Source organism: Oreochromis niloticus, linkage group LG1, assembly GCF_001858045.2.
Source record: "Oreochromis niloticus isolate F11D_XX linkage group LG1, O_niloticus_UMD_NMBU, whole genome shotgun sequence".
NCBI classification, from domain to species: domain Eukaryota; kingdom Metazoa; phylum Chordata; class Actinopteri; order Cichliformes; family Cichlidae; genus Oreochromis; species Oreochromis niloticus.
The window spans coordinates 28586014-28602157 of NC_031965.2; the positions used below are offsets into that span (position 1 = coordinate 28586014).

Here is a 16144-nt window from a genome sequence, read left to right on the forward strand (position 1 = left end):
AGGACCCTTGAGCTCAACATAGTGCCTATGGGAAGTGTTGAAGAACTGTACTTGTTATCAAATTTACAGCCCTCTTATTACAAGATAGCTACCACTGAAAAGTAACCTGTTACTTTAAAAATAAATTACATAAACACCGTCTTTGCAATTATCTATCCAGCTACTGTACATCGACTTTACTTCATTTCACAGCGAGTGGATATTGGCAGCACCCCCTCCACCACATAAACAAGCGCATTCATTTCCATCAGAGCGACGGCTTTAGGCAAAGTAAAAGCTAGCAGTTGTGGTTTTGGAGCTGTAGCTACGTATCACTCTCTTCCTCACCAGCATGTTGCGAATGTAGTTTTAACTTGACGTTATTTCTGACATATTTCTCTCACATGACACATATTAGCACAAAGGAAACTGAATATAAAAGCCATCCCCATCCAAACCTGACCTTAACATGCACACTGACACTGGATGCATTCATCTCTGCAGCTGTGTTGCTCGACGTTTTAGTTACTCAAGCAGAACAGAAGTTTCTGTTTATCAGATGCTCAGAAACACCAGAAAAATGCTGATGTTTTTCAAAGCAGCACACATTCATTGCCTTTACGGTACATGCACTAGTTAACAACAACAGCTGTCTCAAAGACCTCACAATATTAGTGACAAAACCCAAACAATCAGACAGTTTTCTACGAGTGACCGCTTTGAGGAAGAACTTCCTTTTAACAGGAAGATAACCCGAGCAGAGCCAGCCTCGCTGAACTGCAGCTTGCCTGGAACCAGGGGGGAAAAAAATGACCCCAAAACACTGAAGATATAGCAGTATTGAATTGATATAGCCAAAAAAGAAATTACCTGTATGGTTCGTATGAATGCAACTGACACTCTTTCCTCAAACTCGTTGACGGGGGTGTAGAGGTTCAGGACTTTTACGATCTGAAAGACATACGACAGAAAAGTTACAAAACACAGAAAGAGAAACGTTTTAGCTGAAGCTTTAGCTGATAATAATTTAAAAAGATCAGCTTTTATCTGAATGAGGTGTAATGACAGAATATTTTACCTGAGCAGTGGTGAGAGCGTGGCACATGGAGCAGATGGCCTCTGCATCCTCGTCAGTCTTCTTCTTCACCTGCAGCAGCTGAGCGGCCTGGATCAGAGGCTCCAGCGTCTCTTTGGCTCCGCAGGTCATCAGACCTTTGTCTCTGAGCCACTCCTCCAGCTGACTCACGTTGTACCTGCAAACACGCATGATGAGATAACACATCCAGCCTCACTCTGGAGATCTTCTCTGAGCAGCTACACCTCATACCTGATCTGCATGCCTTTGCTCCAGGAGCACATGTCTTTGCGTAGCAGCAGGTTGTTGAGTGTGACAGCGCCGATGATATAAAACTGCTGCTTCACCACCTGCTTGATGAGCTCAGGGTCGGTGCCGTGCTGGCACATGGTGGAGTGGAAGGCGCTGAGCTGTCGCAGGATGGAGTCCAGGGTGTAGGTGCCCTCGTCGGCAATGCTTGACGTCCGTTTACGCAGGCCCGTGGGCTTAACCCCGGACACACCCTGAATGGTCTCGTGCTCCAACATGCCAGAGACTGAGGAAACACACGCACAGGAAGTGTATAAGTACATGTGCTCTACCCGCTTGTTAAATGATGACCAACCGACCCTGATTATAAGTTCAACCCTCTCAGCATGTACTTACTTCTTTTGCATCGAGTCTTGTAAAAATTGACTCTATGTTAGCCCAACTACATCTCTGTAGCTAGCAGCGGGTGCCTGAACATTTTATGGCAACTTCCTAACTTCACCAACCATCTAAAATCTTATTATTTTTCAATCCTCATCTATAATTACATTTATAGCAGTAAATTTATGTATCACATGGATTTATTTCAGAAATTCCTCAGCTAGGACTTTGCATTTTTTCTTTTATGTTGATAGCTTACAGTTATTGCCAACTCCTAACTGCACCTCATAAATCCTCTTTATATTTAACTGAAAAGTGTCTTAAAGCTTGTTTGCATAAAAGAACCAAAGGAGCATTTGAACCACGAAATTACTTATTGAGTGACACACACACACATCACATGTACAGGGACACACCTATCATGGGCTGGAGGATGTTCTCCATGCATTTGATCAGCTGCTGGTAGATCTGGATGGCCAGGTCGCTGATCACTTGTCTGTACTCTGCGAGGTCAAAGTTGGACAGACAGTGCTCGTTCTGCCTCGACGTGTTGTGCTTCATGAATTGCTGAGACAAGCACAGAAAACAATACGTGTTAGAGAAGGTGAATAAATGATGTCAATATTAATCCACGACACAGTCGGTCAATACAAAAAAACAAACAAACAATCAAAACAACAGCTTGTTACGTCAAGCTTTCTATTTTTTGTCCTTTTGGGCATTTTTAACAGATTAGTATATAAACGACTGTAACAGCAAGATAATAAAAGAGATTCCTTCTTCCCGAATATCTAAATACAGTGATACTGACTAGAAAACCCTTGTATGTACTGGAAAGAGACATTTTCAGTGTTTTGTGTATTGTTGTTGGTCTCACCTCGTCTCCGCTGTACTGTTTCAAACAGTGCAGGAAGCGGCAGGTGTTGGCCAGCCAGAAAGAGACGGTCTCAAAATCATCTCCTCGTTTCTGATGAAGAAGAAAACATCAGCAGAAGTTTGTGTTCACTGCAAAACCTTTTTTAGTTCTCTAACGCAAAAAAACATCCAAAAATTTAATGTAAGAACAAAGGAGCTGGAAACACAAAATGTGAACTTTATTCAAATATTTAAAGCATGCGTACCTTTAAGATCTTTTTAATGCTGTTGATGGTTGACGTGAGCAGAGTGCGGACCTTCTGGTCATCGTTGACGTAGTCTGCATGTCTCAGACACATGAACAGGATGTAGGCTGGCAGACCTGGGATCAGATTCACTGCTACCCCACGAGGTTTTAGTTCTGGAGAGATGGAGGAGGGGGGAGTTTATTTGTAGATTTTATTTTGTGTAAACCTTGAATTAATGCTTAATTTTAGAATTATTAGACTATATCATTAATTCTAAATTCTTACCCAGGATGAGGTTCTTAACCAGTTTCATTTCATCCTCCTTCTTGTACTCTAGCATTCCCTGGAAGTCTTTCTCCCTGCGAGGAATGTTGACAGGGTGGATCGGCTCATCCACCATCTGTCCCGGAGATGTCTGGCCTTCGGTTTGACCGGCTGAAAGAAGCATGGCATGTGACAGTCAGCTGACATGTGGTGGAAACAAACATATATGAATAAAGATTTTCAGACTTCGTTTTTTCTCGCTTTACCTCCCATCTCTCCAATCCTCTTTGAGTAAACCTTCAGCTGCTTCTTGAGCTTTCGGATTGTTCTGTCCTGCTTCTCTAGCTGCTCCATCAGATCCTAAAAACACAGCGAGGGACACAAAAGGAGAGAACAGTGAGGACTAACAGACAGCATCATCAGACACAGACTGCTTCGCAATGTCGCCCTCCAGTGGCAACAAGGAGGAATCCTACTCTTCTGTTAGTGGGCTTTGCAGTGGACATCAGCTCAAACACGGGAATCAAAAGGTTAGAAGATGAAGAGAAGAGAATTTAAAAACGTCCTTGGTGTGATTTTTAAATCAACATTAGTGCTGCTGTACTGCTTTTTGTTTGTTTTTTTTAATCAGAGGAAGAGAGGTTGCAGGATTTTCTGGCTGTTAGGAAAAAGAAGAAGGTGCAGCGCTGCTCCGCTGTGAGTTAGAAGACACTGCTGCAGAGAATTAGAGCGACACCCTGCGCCATTTCATTCAGAACAATCTCTGTTAGTTACACACGTGCAAACATGCAGGCAAACACACACGCGGTCTCTACATACAACCATCCGCCGTAAAATGACGACTCGAGCCTCTCGGGATGCCGTGGGGTCGTCTGCCATGAGTTCCTGTCAGGTGACACCATCCACACAAATGAGCATGTGGGACGCAGCTCTGTAGCGGCTGGTTTAGTTTGTGTATGTATGGCCATGAAAGTGACTCAAATCACACAGTCGAAATGCTTTTATTCACATTTCCACCACTGGAAGAGTTTTTAGTCGTGGTCTTATTATTAGTGATGTAACGTATTAGTCAAATGAGCTGTGGCCATCTTTACGGATAGTGTAATATCCACACTGTTGACCGTCCCCCAAAGTCTTCGTAGTCCCAGTTTTCTCAAACCGTAGGGTGGAATGATTATTTCAGAAGTGTTGGTTGGGGGTGTGACCTTTTCTCAGTGGTATGTGGTAATGTATTTACAGCAAATTAAGATTATTCTGTGGGTTTTTGGCGTGTTAATAATAAATAATGTGACTGCAGATTTAATATGTGTGTAAGATATACGAATGGTCCATAGCTGTCAGTAGTTATATGAAGAAAAATGTGTGTATACACACACCTAAAATTCATTCTTAGGTGTGTGTGTATACTGGTAAAAATAAGTGTATTGTTTTTATTTTTATCATTTAAAAATTATGCTGAATTTGTGAGACACAGTTTAGCTCCTCCCCGTATCTGTGTGTGGAAGCTGCAGCGTACCAGGTTCTCGTTGGTGAGCCGGGTGATCTCGTGTTGCAGACTGGCTTCGATTCTGGCCTCTGGAGGCAGCTGCAGATTTTGGGCTAAGAGCTGCTGCTGCCGGTTGTTCTCCTCCTTGACGTTCTGCAGCTCGCTGCGCAACGACTCCACCTCATTATCGTAAGTCCTCCGCTGAGTCTGCAGCTGGTGCTCCAGTAGCCTGAGAGAGGTAAGAGAGAAAGAGACAGAAATCAGCATCATACTGTGAGGGGGAGAAAAGCAGTGAGACGCCCAGTGCAGAAGGGAAAGACAGAAGCTGTAGTTTCCACCAGAAAGTGGTGATTGAGGACAGCAGCAGCAGCATGCTGTGCAGACACTACCAGCAGCCCAGAGTCTGGCCTCTCTGAACAACACTCATTCATTCTCCTCCTCTCTTCAGAGTAAAAGTTTCTCTGTGGAAAACTGAACCGAGCCAAATCAGTACTCAGAGATCGGGCTCAGGAACGGAGCAGGTAGAGCTGACAGAGGTTCAGTTTTCATTCAGCAACCAACATGCAGTATTTCTATCATTTTATGAAAACTACAGTAGCAGTTAGTACAACAGCAGCACTTCATACACTTTATTAAAAAAGAACTTTGACTGCCTTTCTTGGTGAATATACATTGTTTTTGTGTTTTTCCATCAATTTCTCCGATGCAATCCTTTCTTGCTGATGCCTTTTAGGTATCGGTCATTTTATGCACTACAGTTTATAAAATGACTTCTATTCTTTTACTAGATTTTATGATCCATTTGTTTTTCTGCATGCATAAATCATTTTATAATACACCTGTATGAAGATGATTAGCAGATATTTCTTCTTGAGAGTTTGTCCAACCAGTCTACATGTGTTTTGTGGACTTGGAGAAGGCATTCGCCCACATTCCTCTAGATGTCCTGTGCTTTGGGAATACGGGGCTATCGGCTCTGGTGGGGATTGTACTCGTGTGCAGCCGCCTGCTTGTCACTGATTCTAAAACGTTTTAAAGTTATAGTAGTCTGGGTTTTATTTCTAAAACTTTCTAAAAATATTCCTCGGGAGAAAATTTTTTTTGCTTTAAAATAAAAAGCACCACTGTGGCTCTATCAGCACCTCACATAGCTCAAGGTAAAAAATGTGTTTGAACTCTTTATTATGTATTTAAAGTACTGCACACACACACACACCACAGTGCAACCCCCTCAGAGAAAAATAACTGCTCTGACACTAACAGACCTCTCAAGATTTAAAGACAAACACTGTAAAAAATTAAAATGTTATTTATCTTGAAGCATGCAGAAAGTGATTAACCTCAGTCAATGTCTATGAACAACAGTTAAGAGTTTTTTAACGATAGTAAGCAGTTATTGAGGAAACACTTGAGTGGAAAAAAAATTCAGCCCATCTAACTTCACAAGCTGAAGGCATCACAGCATAAAAGGAAGAAGAATTGCAAAGTGAACTGACGTTTAACAAGCTTTCATAGCTGCATAAAACACGGTTAGTAGAGTACAAAGACAAATCCTGCTGTACTGTCAGAAATAAATCTAGAAACTAAAAACAAACCAGAGCTTTGTATCAGTGACTGTACATTACGCAACACCTAAAGAAAGTTTCAATTTGTAGCACCCTGTGAAGTGTGTGGCAGAAACAATAAGGAAGACAAATAATCAGAAGGCAGTCAAAATAAACAGACTGATGTGAGAGAAATGAAGTGTGAGAGAGAAACGTGAGCGAAGAAAACCAACGGGTCACATCCTTTCCCGTGAAAAAAGGCAAATGTATCATGCTCAAAAACACCGTTAAACCTGATGGTCTCCTTCAAGCCCTGATTAACCAGCCACAGCTCTCCGTCCTCATTCAGCTTACGTAAGTCTGGAGCAGCAGATCTGACCGACACACAACACAAAGCAACATGAACATTACAATGGCAGAAAGAAACGTGAAGGGTGGTCGGGTGAGCGGGACCACATGAGCAAGAATATTTATCTGAAGTGTGATAACATCCTGCATCTGGTCTTCAACACAAAATAATAATAAAATACTAATTTGTGTGATGTCATAAAGTTAAAGGAAGAAACCCTGTAAAACCTGATGTACTGATGATGTGTGAAGTCCTATTTCTGACTCAATGCATTTCAGTAATACATTAAAGTGGACCTATGCCGCTCATTTCTAACCCCTTCTGTCTTTTACAACAGCTGCAGCAATCTTGCCGCCTTACTGTTACAAGGTTAGAACAGGAGGTGGTGCTTCTGTGCCTGAAATGACCAAATTAGAGATAACTACTTTCACAGGGATCACAAAGAGTAAAAAAGACAAAGAAACATCTGAAACAGAGGCTTTAGTGTCAAACCTGAGATTATGGTTGACAGAGATTAGATGTACATATGCGGACCTCATTACTGTAACAGTATGTGCACAACAGAAAATAAATGAATTAGCAGTACTTTATATGAGTGTGAGTGAATGAGTTTGTTCTTGCATTTACTGAGTGATCCAGTGACTGAACATGGTAGTCAGTGGGAACAGAAAAGGTCAAGAAATGGGACACAAACAGAGGGATGAATGCAGCGATGCAAAGTTGAACTTTTAGGGAAGCTCTACTGTAAATCAACATTGTCGCTGTTGATATTTCTAATCTGATGCCATTGATCTTATCAGCTGTCAAACATTTGGCCTCATTCAATAAAATGTGCATGTGTTACTGTGTACAGTAATGTTTACGCTTGCAAGATTACTTTCAAATTTAGCTCCCATCGCCTCCGTGTGCAAATCCAAATCATTCTAAATTGAATGGCATGTGGCTGTTTTTTGCTGTCTAGAAACTGTCATGCTCCATTTCTCTATGAAGTCGAGAGTGAAAAGGGAAGCAGGTTGCTAAAAAAAACAAAACAAAAAAAACAAAACAAAAGGGAGTGTGAGCTTTGAGGTAGAAGCCAGAAAAGGCACACTTTTCTGAAGTGTGTCCTTAGGAGTGAAAAGCTTGGACTGCAATAACCGAGGCAGTAAATATTGTGTCTCCAGAGACTCGGAGCGAAAGGTGAATTGGGCAAAAGTTTCGACATCAGAGCTGTTGTGAAAACTTGGAAACAGATCAGAAGAAAAAGGAGGAAACGGGTGAAGGACGAGCACCACCTGATCCATCAGCCCAAGCCATTTATTATGCCAAAGTAGCATTTAGTAAAGAGGCGATGTTAACTGTCAATTAGGATGATTTCTATTAAATTAATAGTGCCAAATATGCTTGGATTATTTATTTTTTAATAAAGTCACCCTAATATGCTATGCTTTCGGCAAAAATGTGTGTGAGACAGAAGGACCCTCATGATTGTCTGAGGCTGCTATAAACCAGCTTTCAGGAAAAAATATGGATGAATCTGGGATTTCTGCACGAAATGTTTGAAATGTTCAAACGCAGATTTGTGAATGAGGCCTAATGTCTACACTGTTCTGAAGCCAGTAAAATTATTATGAGGAAAAGTGAATTGATTTAACATTTTACAACTCAGAGTTTGTAACATTTTACCCTTTTCCCTTTAGTTGTGCACACAGACTGTATATAAAAGATGGAAGCCCTGCTGTGACGTCCGAGTGTTTTGGCCTTTACTATCTTCCTGTTTTGAAATTGGATTAGCAAAGGTCACATCTAATTAAGCCTTTAAAGCCTGAACCATTAAATAATAATTACCAGAAAATTAACATTTTTTGAAAATGGAAAATTCTGTGTTGAACTTTGTGATAAAATTTTTAAAAAGATTATAAATTAAATATTAATTTGCAAACATGAGCTTTAATTTTTTTTTTCATATTTGCTACATCAGGTATTTTTTCTTGCAGTGTATTGTGTAATTTATTTCGGGTTTTTGGAGGGTGGAGTGGGGAAATCACAGTGATCAAGTCTCAAAAACTCAGAAGTTACTAATGAAGACAATAAATTACAACATGGGTATCATATAAGATCTGAATAATAATAAGACTTGAACCAAGTGATTGAGACGAAAAAAAAAACTTTCCAATAGATTTCTCTCTATAGTAACTTTGTTTGCAAACTCAGCCACTTCTGCATCTCCCTCCTTGCAGCTTCCACTTCCATCCTTCAGTCTGTGGTTGTGTGTAAACGCACGCTTCCTTACAAGTACGCTGTGCATCGCTGTTTTAGCGTAATAATGAAAACAATCAAAACATAAATGAATCATTTCATGCACCATTCATGCCAAACTCCTATAAAGCTGAGGCCGAAGCTCTTCTACATCGGGATCTAAACTGTGGCACGGTTAGTCACTTTGGGCGTAAAAGTCAAACCGAAACTCAAAGCCGTCTCCCTCGCTGCTCAGATAGTTTCATGCTGTTATGTGAAGCAGGTCCTGCTGTAACTACAGCACCGTGAATACAGAGATAAAGTCACAACAACTGTAGAGCCATTAAAGTGACAGAACTCCTTGTTTTAAAGAAGAAGAAACTCTGCTCCAGTTCATGCTGAACAGTTTGACCCATGCAAAACATTTTCTCACTTCCCTCATGAGCCACATAAATATTCTCGATGTCAGTAAGTTAAAAACACACAATGTCCTATTTCTGTTGGGCCTAAACAGAATCTAATATTTTATTTTGCAGCGTGTTCTCACTCCTGCGTGTCAAATATGCCGTTTTTGCCGTCTGTCCACCATTACGTACAAGAAGTTACAAAAACCTGCTTTAGGAAGCTGAAGGGTTAATCACCCAGAAAATGTCTTCACGTCCTACTTCACTTTTTAAAACCTTTTTTCACTTTCTTTTTTTAAGCGTTAGAAGTCAGTCATATGCATACAGTATTAAAGACAGAAAATTAGGGGACTAGATTAGTTTATCCTAATAAAGTTCTTTCATCCTCATCATAGTTCATTGTAATGAAAATGTCTTCATGAGCTATAATTGTTTATTTATTACTCTAAAGGGAGGACAGATGCAGCAGTATTATATTTTCCAAACAAGTTCTACAAAAAAAATCAATATAAAATTAACATATTTCCATTTTTTTCAGTATTTTCAAAATGTTCTGAGTCTCAGAAGGAAGGTCAAATGTTCAATTTCACACATTTTCTGAACTATTTTTAAACCATTAAAGGATTTTTTTTTAGATTTTTTCTGTAACATTTTTCTATCTGTCATATTTTTCAAATCCAATTGGCACACTTCCCAAATAAATAACACTAAACCTAATCAGTCAGCTAGTTTCCAATCAGTAAGCAGAAATTACAGATCAGGCCCACAATATACCAAAATGATGTGAACTTTTCTTTTCTCCTTCATTTTTCCCTTTCACTTTTACTGGTAGGTTTGGTTTAGACACTAAACGCATTAGTTTATGAAAAACTAACAATGAGTTTGGTAAGACACGCCGGCGGCATTATTTGACGCCGTGATAATGAAAACAGGCGCGTTATTCATCATGCTTTTAGGGCCAAAAAAACGTTACGCTCTGCTGCATCAGCACTACAGCCTGAAATCAGCTGCAGTAACATCTGTCATTTATAACCCAGTATTTCAGCGACAGCGTGGCCATGCATGCTCTGCTCCACGATGCATCGGCCACGTCTCATCGGTTACCTCAGCCTACTCAGGAGATCACTGACTTCCATCTGCTGACGCATGAACCTAGGAGATCTGACAGGACAAACAGGGATTCACACACACATCGCACACACACACACACAGTGCTCACACATACACGGTATCATAATGGCACTAGAGCATACAAAGGTTGATGTGAGTCAGTGGAGGACAATGAGTAAAGACATGGAGGTGAGGAAGAGAAGTGGCTGTAAAAAGTACCTGTTGGTGTCTTTGAGGCCTACGTAAGCTTGCTTGACTTCGTCATCCTTCAGTTTGGACACGTCATCTTTATACACTGAAGGCTCCGTCATGGTCTCCTGGAAATAAGCGAAGAGACAATAGAGAAACAATACTTGTCACTTGTGATCAAAAGTTTTGATGTTTTTTGGGATACATGACCAAGAACCATTTCAATGTTCACCTAATGAGACACTGGTAGCCAGAATATATGTATATCTAATACATATAATATTGGCAGCTACAGTACTGCAGTTATCGGCTTTTTAAAAAAAAACATCTGAAATATCCTTCAATCAATTGTGTTAATTTGTTCAAGTATTCATGACAAACTCATATTATTCAAAAACCACAATTTCAACTTGCAGGGAGCTTTCATACTGAACTACAACACACACACACACACACACACACACACACACACACACACACATACACATACACATACACATACACATACACATACACATACACATACACATACACATACACACACACACACACATACACACACAAAGACAAAGGACAAGACAAATGTATAATCCACAGGTGATGACAGTGTCTGATTATAAATATGACTATTATGTCTTGATTCTCTAATTTTACTTCTTTTAATTATCTGTTCTTTTCCTTTCTTTTAATTTTGTAATTATAGTATTGTATCCTTTAATTTGAGTTATAAATAAATACACATAAATACTGCTTGGTGTCAGATGAGCCCCAGTCTCCTCATAAATCTTAACTTGATCTGATATTAAAGTGATTTAGATCTGTTTACAGCTCATTATGTTGTATTGAACAGTTAGAGTTAAGAGCGGCTTAAACTCTGAATTCATATTAACATTTAAAAGCAGAACCTCTATGCTACAGTCAGATATCCATTATATTCAGGTAAATATTTATATATTATATAAAACTCACTAATTCTACACATGTAATGTTAGCCAAATATGCATTTTTAAAATCTATTACTTATGTCTACTTAAACTATCACTTTTTAGCAAATCTATACTGATCACAGATTCACTGGCCACACATTTAAATGATGCTCAAGTGATACTAGGGGGCCTAAAGTGTGTCAAGAGAATATTTCCCACACCACCAGCAGCCTGAACTGTTGATACAAGGCACAACAGGTACATGTTTTCCTGTTATTTTACCATTAAAATAAATTATAAAGTATTTTCACTAGTAAATTTATGTATATCAGCTTAAAATTAATCAGGCTGTCTTGACTATGTTTACACCCCTAAAGGCACTGAGCTGCTGTAATGTGGTCGGTTGGATATTTGATTAACAAGCAGTTAAACATCTTTGTACCTAACAAAGTGGCCATTGAGAGTCTATCCAATATTAAGCTACATTCATTCAGTTATCTTTAGTAAAGGATTTCTCACTTATTTTCAGATTCTTACCCACTTACTTAACTTTGTATTACAACATTTAATAACTGGTTATAATTGCTCCACACGGAAATATCAGTAATTTCTTTGACCTTTCTACTTTAGTCTTCAATTTAGGTTACAAATTTTCACACAGCTTCAAGAGAACAGGAGTTAATGTGTTTCACCGAGTGTGTGAAAGCAGTCAATGGCAGCAAGTCGCATCTCTTCATTCCACAAAGTTAAACAATGCAGAATAAAAGACAATAAAAGACAACTGAATGAGGAAAGCAGTTGTTTTATGTCGTTTTTCAGTTAATTTCTTTAACATCATTGCTGATAGCGTCGTCGCTGTAAATGGAAACCAGAATAAATGCTGTTATTCTGTGTTTCACAGAGATGCCTGAGGATGTTTCATTCACAGCACAGACCATGAAAAAAAATGTCAAATACTCGTGGTTGATGCAATTTTTCAACTGTACCTTCTCATCCTGTGGGGAAGCATGAATGGAGGAGAGAAGGTGGAGACGGGGCAGTTAGGCACGATGGACAGTGGAAGCATTGTCAATACGCAGCGTGAACAGTGATTTTCCCCCAAAAAACAAAAGTAGAGTTCACGTGTCGAATAAATAAAGACTCGTTTTAAGATCCTAAGATCAATAAAGTTTTAGGGGTTTCCTGGATGACATAAACACAACAAGAGTTATAAATTAAAATTAGAAAAAAATTCTTTGGGTCAATAGAATTGACCCATTTTTTTGTTATTTGCTTACTAACAACAACAACAAACGCAGACAGGGATGAAAACACACAAATATGAGAAGGTGGATGTAAAATAGCAGCATTTCATCCACCTTCACAGTTATGAGACCTTGTAAAACACGACAACATGCCAAACACAAGACCCCTTTTTGTTTTTCTCTAATGAATGTGAACAAAACAAAGAATATCAAGTGCTGTCTCTACCTTGTGGTGCATGGCCTCCTTCTGACTGACCAGCTGGGAACGCAGAATCAGCACCTCCTCCTTGCGGACCTCCAGCTCCTCACAGGAGGCGCTGAGCTGTTCCAGGAGCACCTTGTAAGCTGGCGAGCCCGGAGCACCGGCACCTGTAGCAGCATTACCGAGCAGACTTTTCCTCATCTCTTCTAGGTTATGTTTCAGCTTCTTGTTCTCTGACTCGAGCTCCTGACGCTGAAAGATGGAGTTACAGTTAGAATTACAAGCAGAAAATTAGACTTTGTTTTAATTTGCTGTATAAAAAAAGCTGATGATGTCATTCAGAGGAGTGAGTGGAGATTAGGACACCTATGGTCATGTTACTTACCTTCAGGGACTCGTACTCCAGCTCAGCCCCACGAGCCTGAAACAAAAACACGTTTATATACTTTTAATGTGTAGTGATAATTATTTATGTAGATGATTTTGGTCTGAGTTGTATTTTTTTTACCATAACAGTCACAAAATTATTTTATAAGTATTGAGGAAGACCTGAACCTGAACAAGCTCTAATTATATTCTATATCATCTCAAATATCCATCATCTGACTGAACTGCAGACCTTTCAACTTTTGGTTTTAGATCATCTGTTTTTCAGTGAGTGCAGTGAAAATGGGTGAAGGTACCATGGCACTAGCCCGCTGCAGCTGCTCCTCTCTGTTTTCCAGTTCGTTGCGCAGCAACTGCTTGTCTTGCTCCAGCTCTGTGACACGTTTCTGCAGCTTGAGAGTTAGCGAGGTGTCGATTCCTCGTGTCACATCCTGCATGTGAGAGAAAGGATTACGAATGTGCCACATGAAACGTATTTAAATGCAAATGCTTAAAGCACATAAACATCAACTATAATAACATTTTCAAACACTAATATTAAACATCTCCTAACTTGTATTCCAGTTAGGGTTATGCTTTACTTTAACTGTAATGATTTGTTTCCCTAATAGTTGAAACTCCATCTTCAGATCACACTTTTTAACTTGACTCTGCTTAATATTAATTTTCTTACTTCGCGGCCACGGGTACCGTCTTCCAACTCGGCGTACTCGGAGTTGTACGTGTACTCTGATTCGTTGCTGCTGTGGGTAGAATCTGTTCTCCTGTGGCCAGGCTTCGAGACGTTCTGCAGACAAAAGAGGAAATAAGCCTTTTAATTTTAACAAGTATTGACTCGCACTCACTCTGCTGCGCCTGCAGATTAAAAGTGCAGTTAGGCACTGAACACTACCAAGCATCTGCCTTCCACAGAGTCTATGAAGAGTCAGTATTTCTGCTGTTCTCACCTTTTCTGGAAGCTAAACATTTAAACAAAGGTGTAGAAATGTGTCTCATTGTTTGCAGTACATGGGCAAATGTGTTGCTCACCGAAGAAAGAGCCATCTCCTCCTTGAGGTCGTCGTATTTCTCCTCGAGGCGAAGGTGTTCGCTCAGGAGATTCTGGTAGCGAGAACGCTCCTCGTTCAGGTCGGTCTCCAGCTGTTGAGTCTCCTCTGCTATCGCACGAGTCATTTTCTCTGAGGGGTAAAACATAAAGAACAAGTCGTTTCAAACTTTGCAAAGATGAAATTAACTGAGCTGTTGGATGTAACTTACATGTATGTGATAATGCGTACCTGTCATCTGCTGACTCTGTTCCTGAATCAACCGATTCAAGTCGTCCTTCTCTTTCTTCAGCAGCCCGTTCTGATCCTTCAGCTCTGCCACCATCTAAAAACACACAAATGTGATCCTTTCATCACAAATGATTAAACCTATCGTACAGATCATATTGCGTGGGACACATTTGTTGCTGAGATTTCTTTTTTTAAACTAGACTCTTAGCTTTGTAAGAATAATCTCCAGAAATGAAATGTAATGATAGATGTTATGATAGCGTTGCAATGAATCTGACTCGGTCTGTGCTGTTCTCCAATGTCTCTTCGCAATAGTGGAGTCAACTCAACTGTGTGCAGTGGTGTGTTATTTTTCTATCCAAAAGCAACATTTCCAACACTTATGTCCCTTTAAACCTAAATCTATGTCCTGCAAAAAGCACATCAGTATTTGTGGAGGGATTTCACTCTAAGGGAAACTAAACATAAGTAAAAACAATAACAACAAAAAAAAATATGTATCTTTGATACAGTAGCTTAACACACTAACAGTACTTTGGCCTAATGAGCAAAAAGAAAATTAAAAATATGAAACTAACACAACTCCTTGGGTCTTCAGTCTAATAGCCTTCACTGGCAACAGTGTAAAGAAAGAAAGCAATGTAAACTAGAGAAAACCACACACATACACCAGCTGTCTCACTAAATCACTACTCTCCTGTGCTCATCTGCCCTGGGGCAATACTGCCCTCTGAGCCCACCATGTGCCCCTCTCCCCCCGGTTCGCTCTGGCTCCTGAATTGCCAATATGTGTAGTCAAGCAAAAAAAGAACACACTTTTGTGATAAACAAGATATATTTCTCCTGGAGACTAGCGGGGACTTGACTTATTAGGGGTCACTGTTGATTCTAGTTTCAAACTAATAATGTGGATTTTTGAAGTAGTCTCAGAGACATGAGAAAGAGGAGGGGAAAGAGAGGCAGAGAAAGAAAAGCCATGTGACTAAATTCACCCGCAGCAAGCGAGCGTTCAGTATGCAACCAAAATATGTGGAAATTAATAAAGGAAGAGAAAGAAGTGGATGAAAGTGAAGAGAAATATGAAGATGCTATATATTCATGGTGCACAGAGATGTGTCAAGTGGCTCCTGTCTTACTTTCTCCATTTCGTCCCTGTAGCTTTGCGCCCAGTCCTCGATGGTCTTCTTCTCCTGCTGCGTGGCACTCAGCTCCTTCTTCAGCCTCTCCAGCTCCTCCAGCAGAGATGACACCTGGTTGGCTTTGTTCTTGGCATCTTCCTCCACCCCGCGTAGCCGGCTCAGCTCGCCGCGCATTCGCTCGCTCTCCACTGTGTAGGAACTCTCCAGGCTGACTAGCCTCTCGTTGACCAACCGGTTTTCCTTGCTCTGGGTGTACAGGATAAAAGTTAAGCTAAATAAAAACCCTCAAAGAGAACAAAATAAATAGATAAATGAATGAATGAATAAATAAATAAATAACACGACAGGTCAACATGTTACCTGCTCGTCGATCTTCCTCTGCAGCTGCATGATCTTGTTCTCCATGCCTTTGTTGAGTTTCTTAAAGTGTTCGACTGAGCGAGCCTCAATCTTCAGCTTCTTCAGCTCACGCTTGGCCCTCATCCTGCGGATGCAGCACTGCAGGTAGACGATGGCTTCCAGGCAACGCTTGTACCAGCACCGGGCCAACCAGCCACGAACGTGCTTCTGAATGATTACCGCCTTGTGCTCCCGCAACAGCTACAGCCACACAGAAAGG

At 40.3% G+C, this 16144-nt stretch overlaps 1 protein-coding gene across 7 annotated transcripts in view; it reads right to left on the reverse strand.

The window, feature by feature from the left end:
* Positions 1–16144, reverse strand: part of myo5aa (myosin VAa) — a 63255-nt gene that overhangs the window by 4008 nt on the left and 43103 nt on the right. For 3 of the 7 annotated variants that reach the window (XM_019358051.2, XM_019358057.2, XM_025907343.1), the window contains 20 exons: positions 15886–16125; positions 15523–15771; positions 14387–14480; positions 14139–14287; positions 13783–13896; positions 13406–13540; positions 13108–13143; positions 12747–12974; positions 12263–12271; positions 10381–10478; positions 6375–6455; positions 4568–4766; positions 3318–3411; positions 3073–3222; positions 2806–2960; positions 2562–2651; positions 2101–2251; positions 1307–1589; positions 1058–1232; positions 850–930 (listed from right to left, as the gene is read on the reverse strand). In XM_019358051.2, the coding sequence (XP_019213596.1) occupies positions 850–930; positions 1058–1232; positions 1307–1589; positions 2101–2251; positions 2562–2651; positions 2806–2960; positions 3073–3222; positions 3318–3411; positions 4568–4766; positions 6375–6455; positions 10381–10478; positions 12263–12271; positions 12747–12974; positions 13108–13143; positions 13406–13540; positions 13783–13896; positions 14139–14287; positions 14387–14480; positions 15523–15771; positions 15886–16125 (2811 nt within the window). The remainder of the gene's footprint in view (positions 1–849; positions 931–1057; positions 1233–1306; positions 1590–2100; positions 2252–2561; positions 2652–2805; positions 2961–3072; positions 3223–3317; positions 3412–4567; positions 4767–6374; positions 6456–10380; positions 10479–12262; positions 12272–12746; positions 12975–13107; positions 13144–13405; positions 13541–13782; positions 13897–14138; positions 14288–14386; positions 14481–15522; positions 15772–15885; positions 16126–16144) is intronic. The other 4 variants (XM_019358056.2, XM_013275277.3, XM_025907335.1 and 1 more) reach the window with 3 other exon arrangements.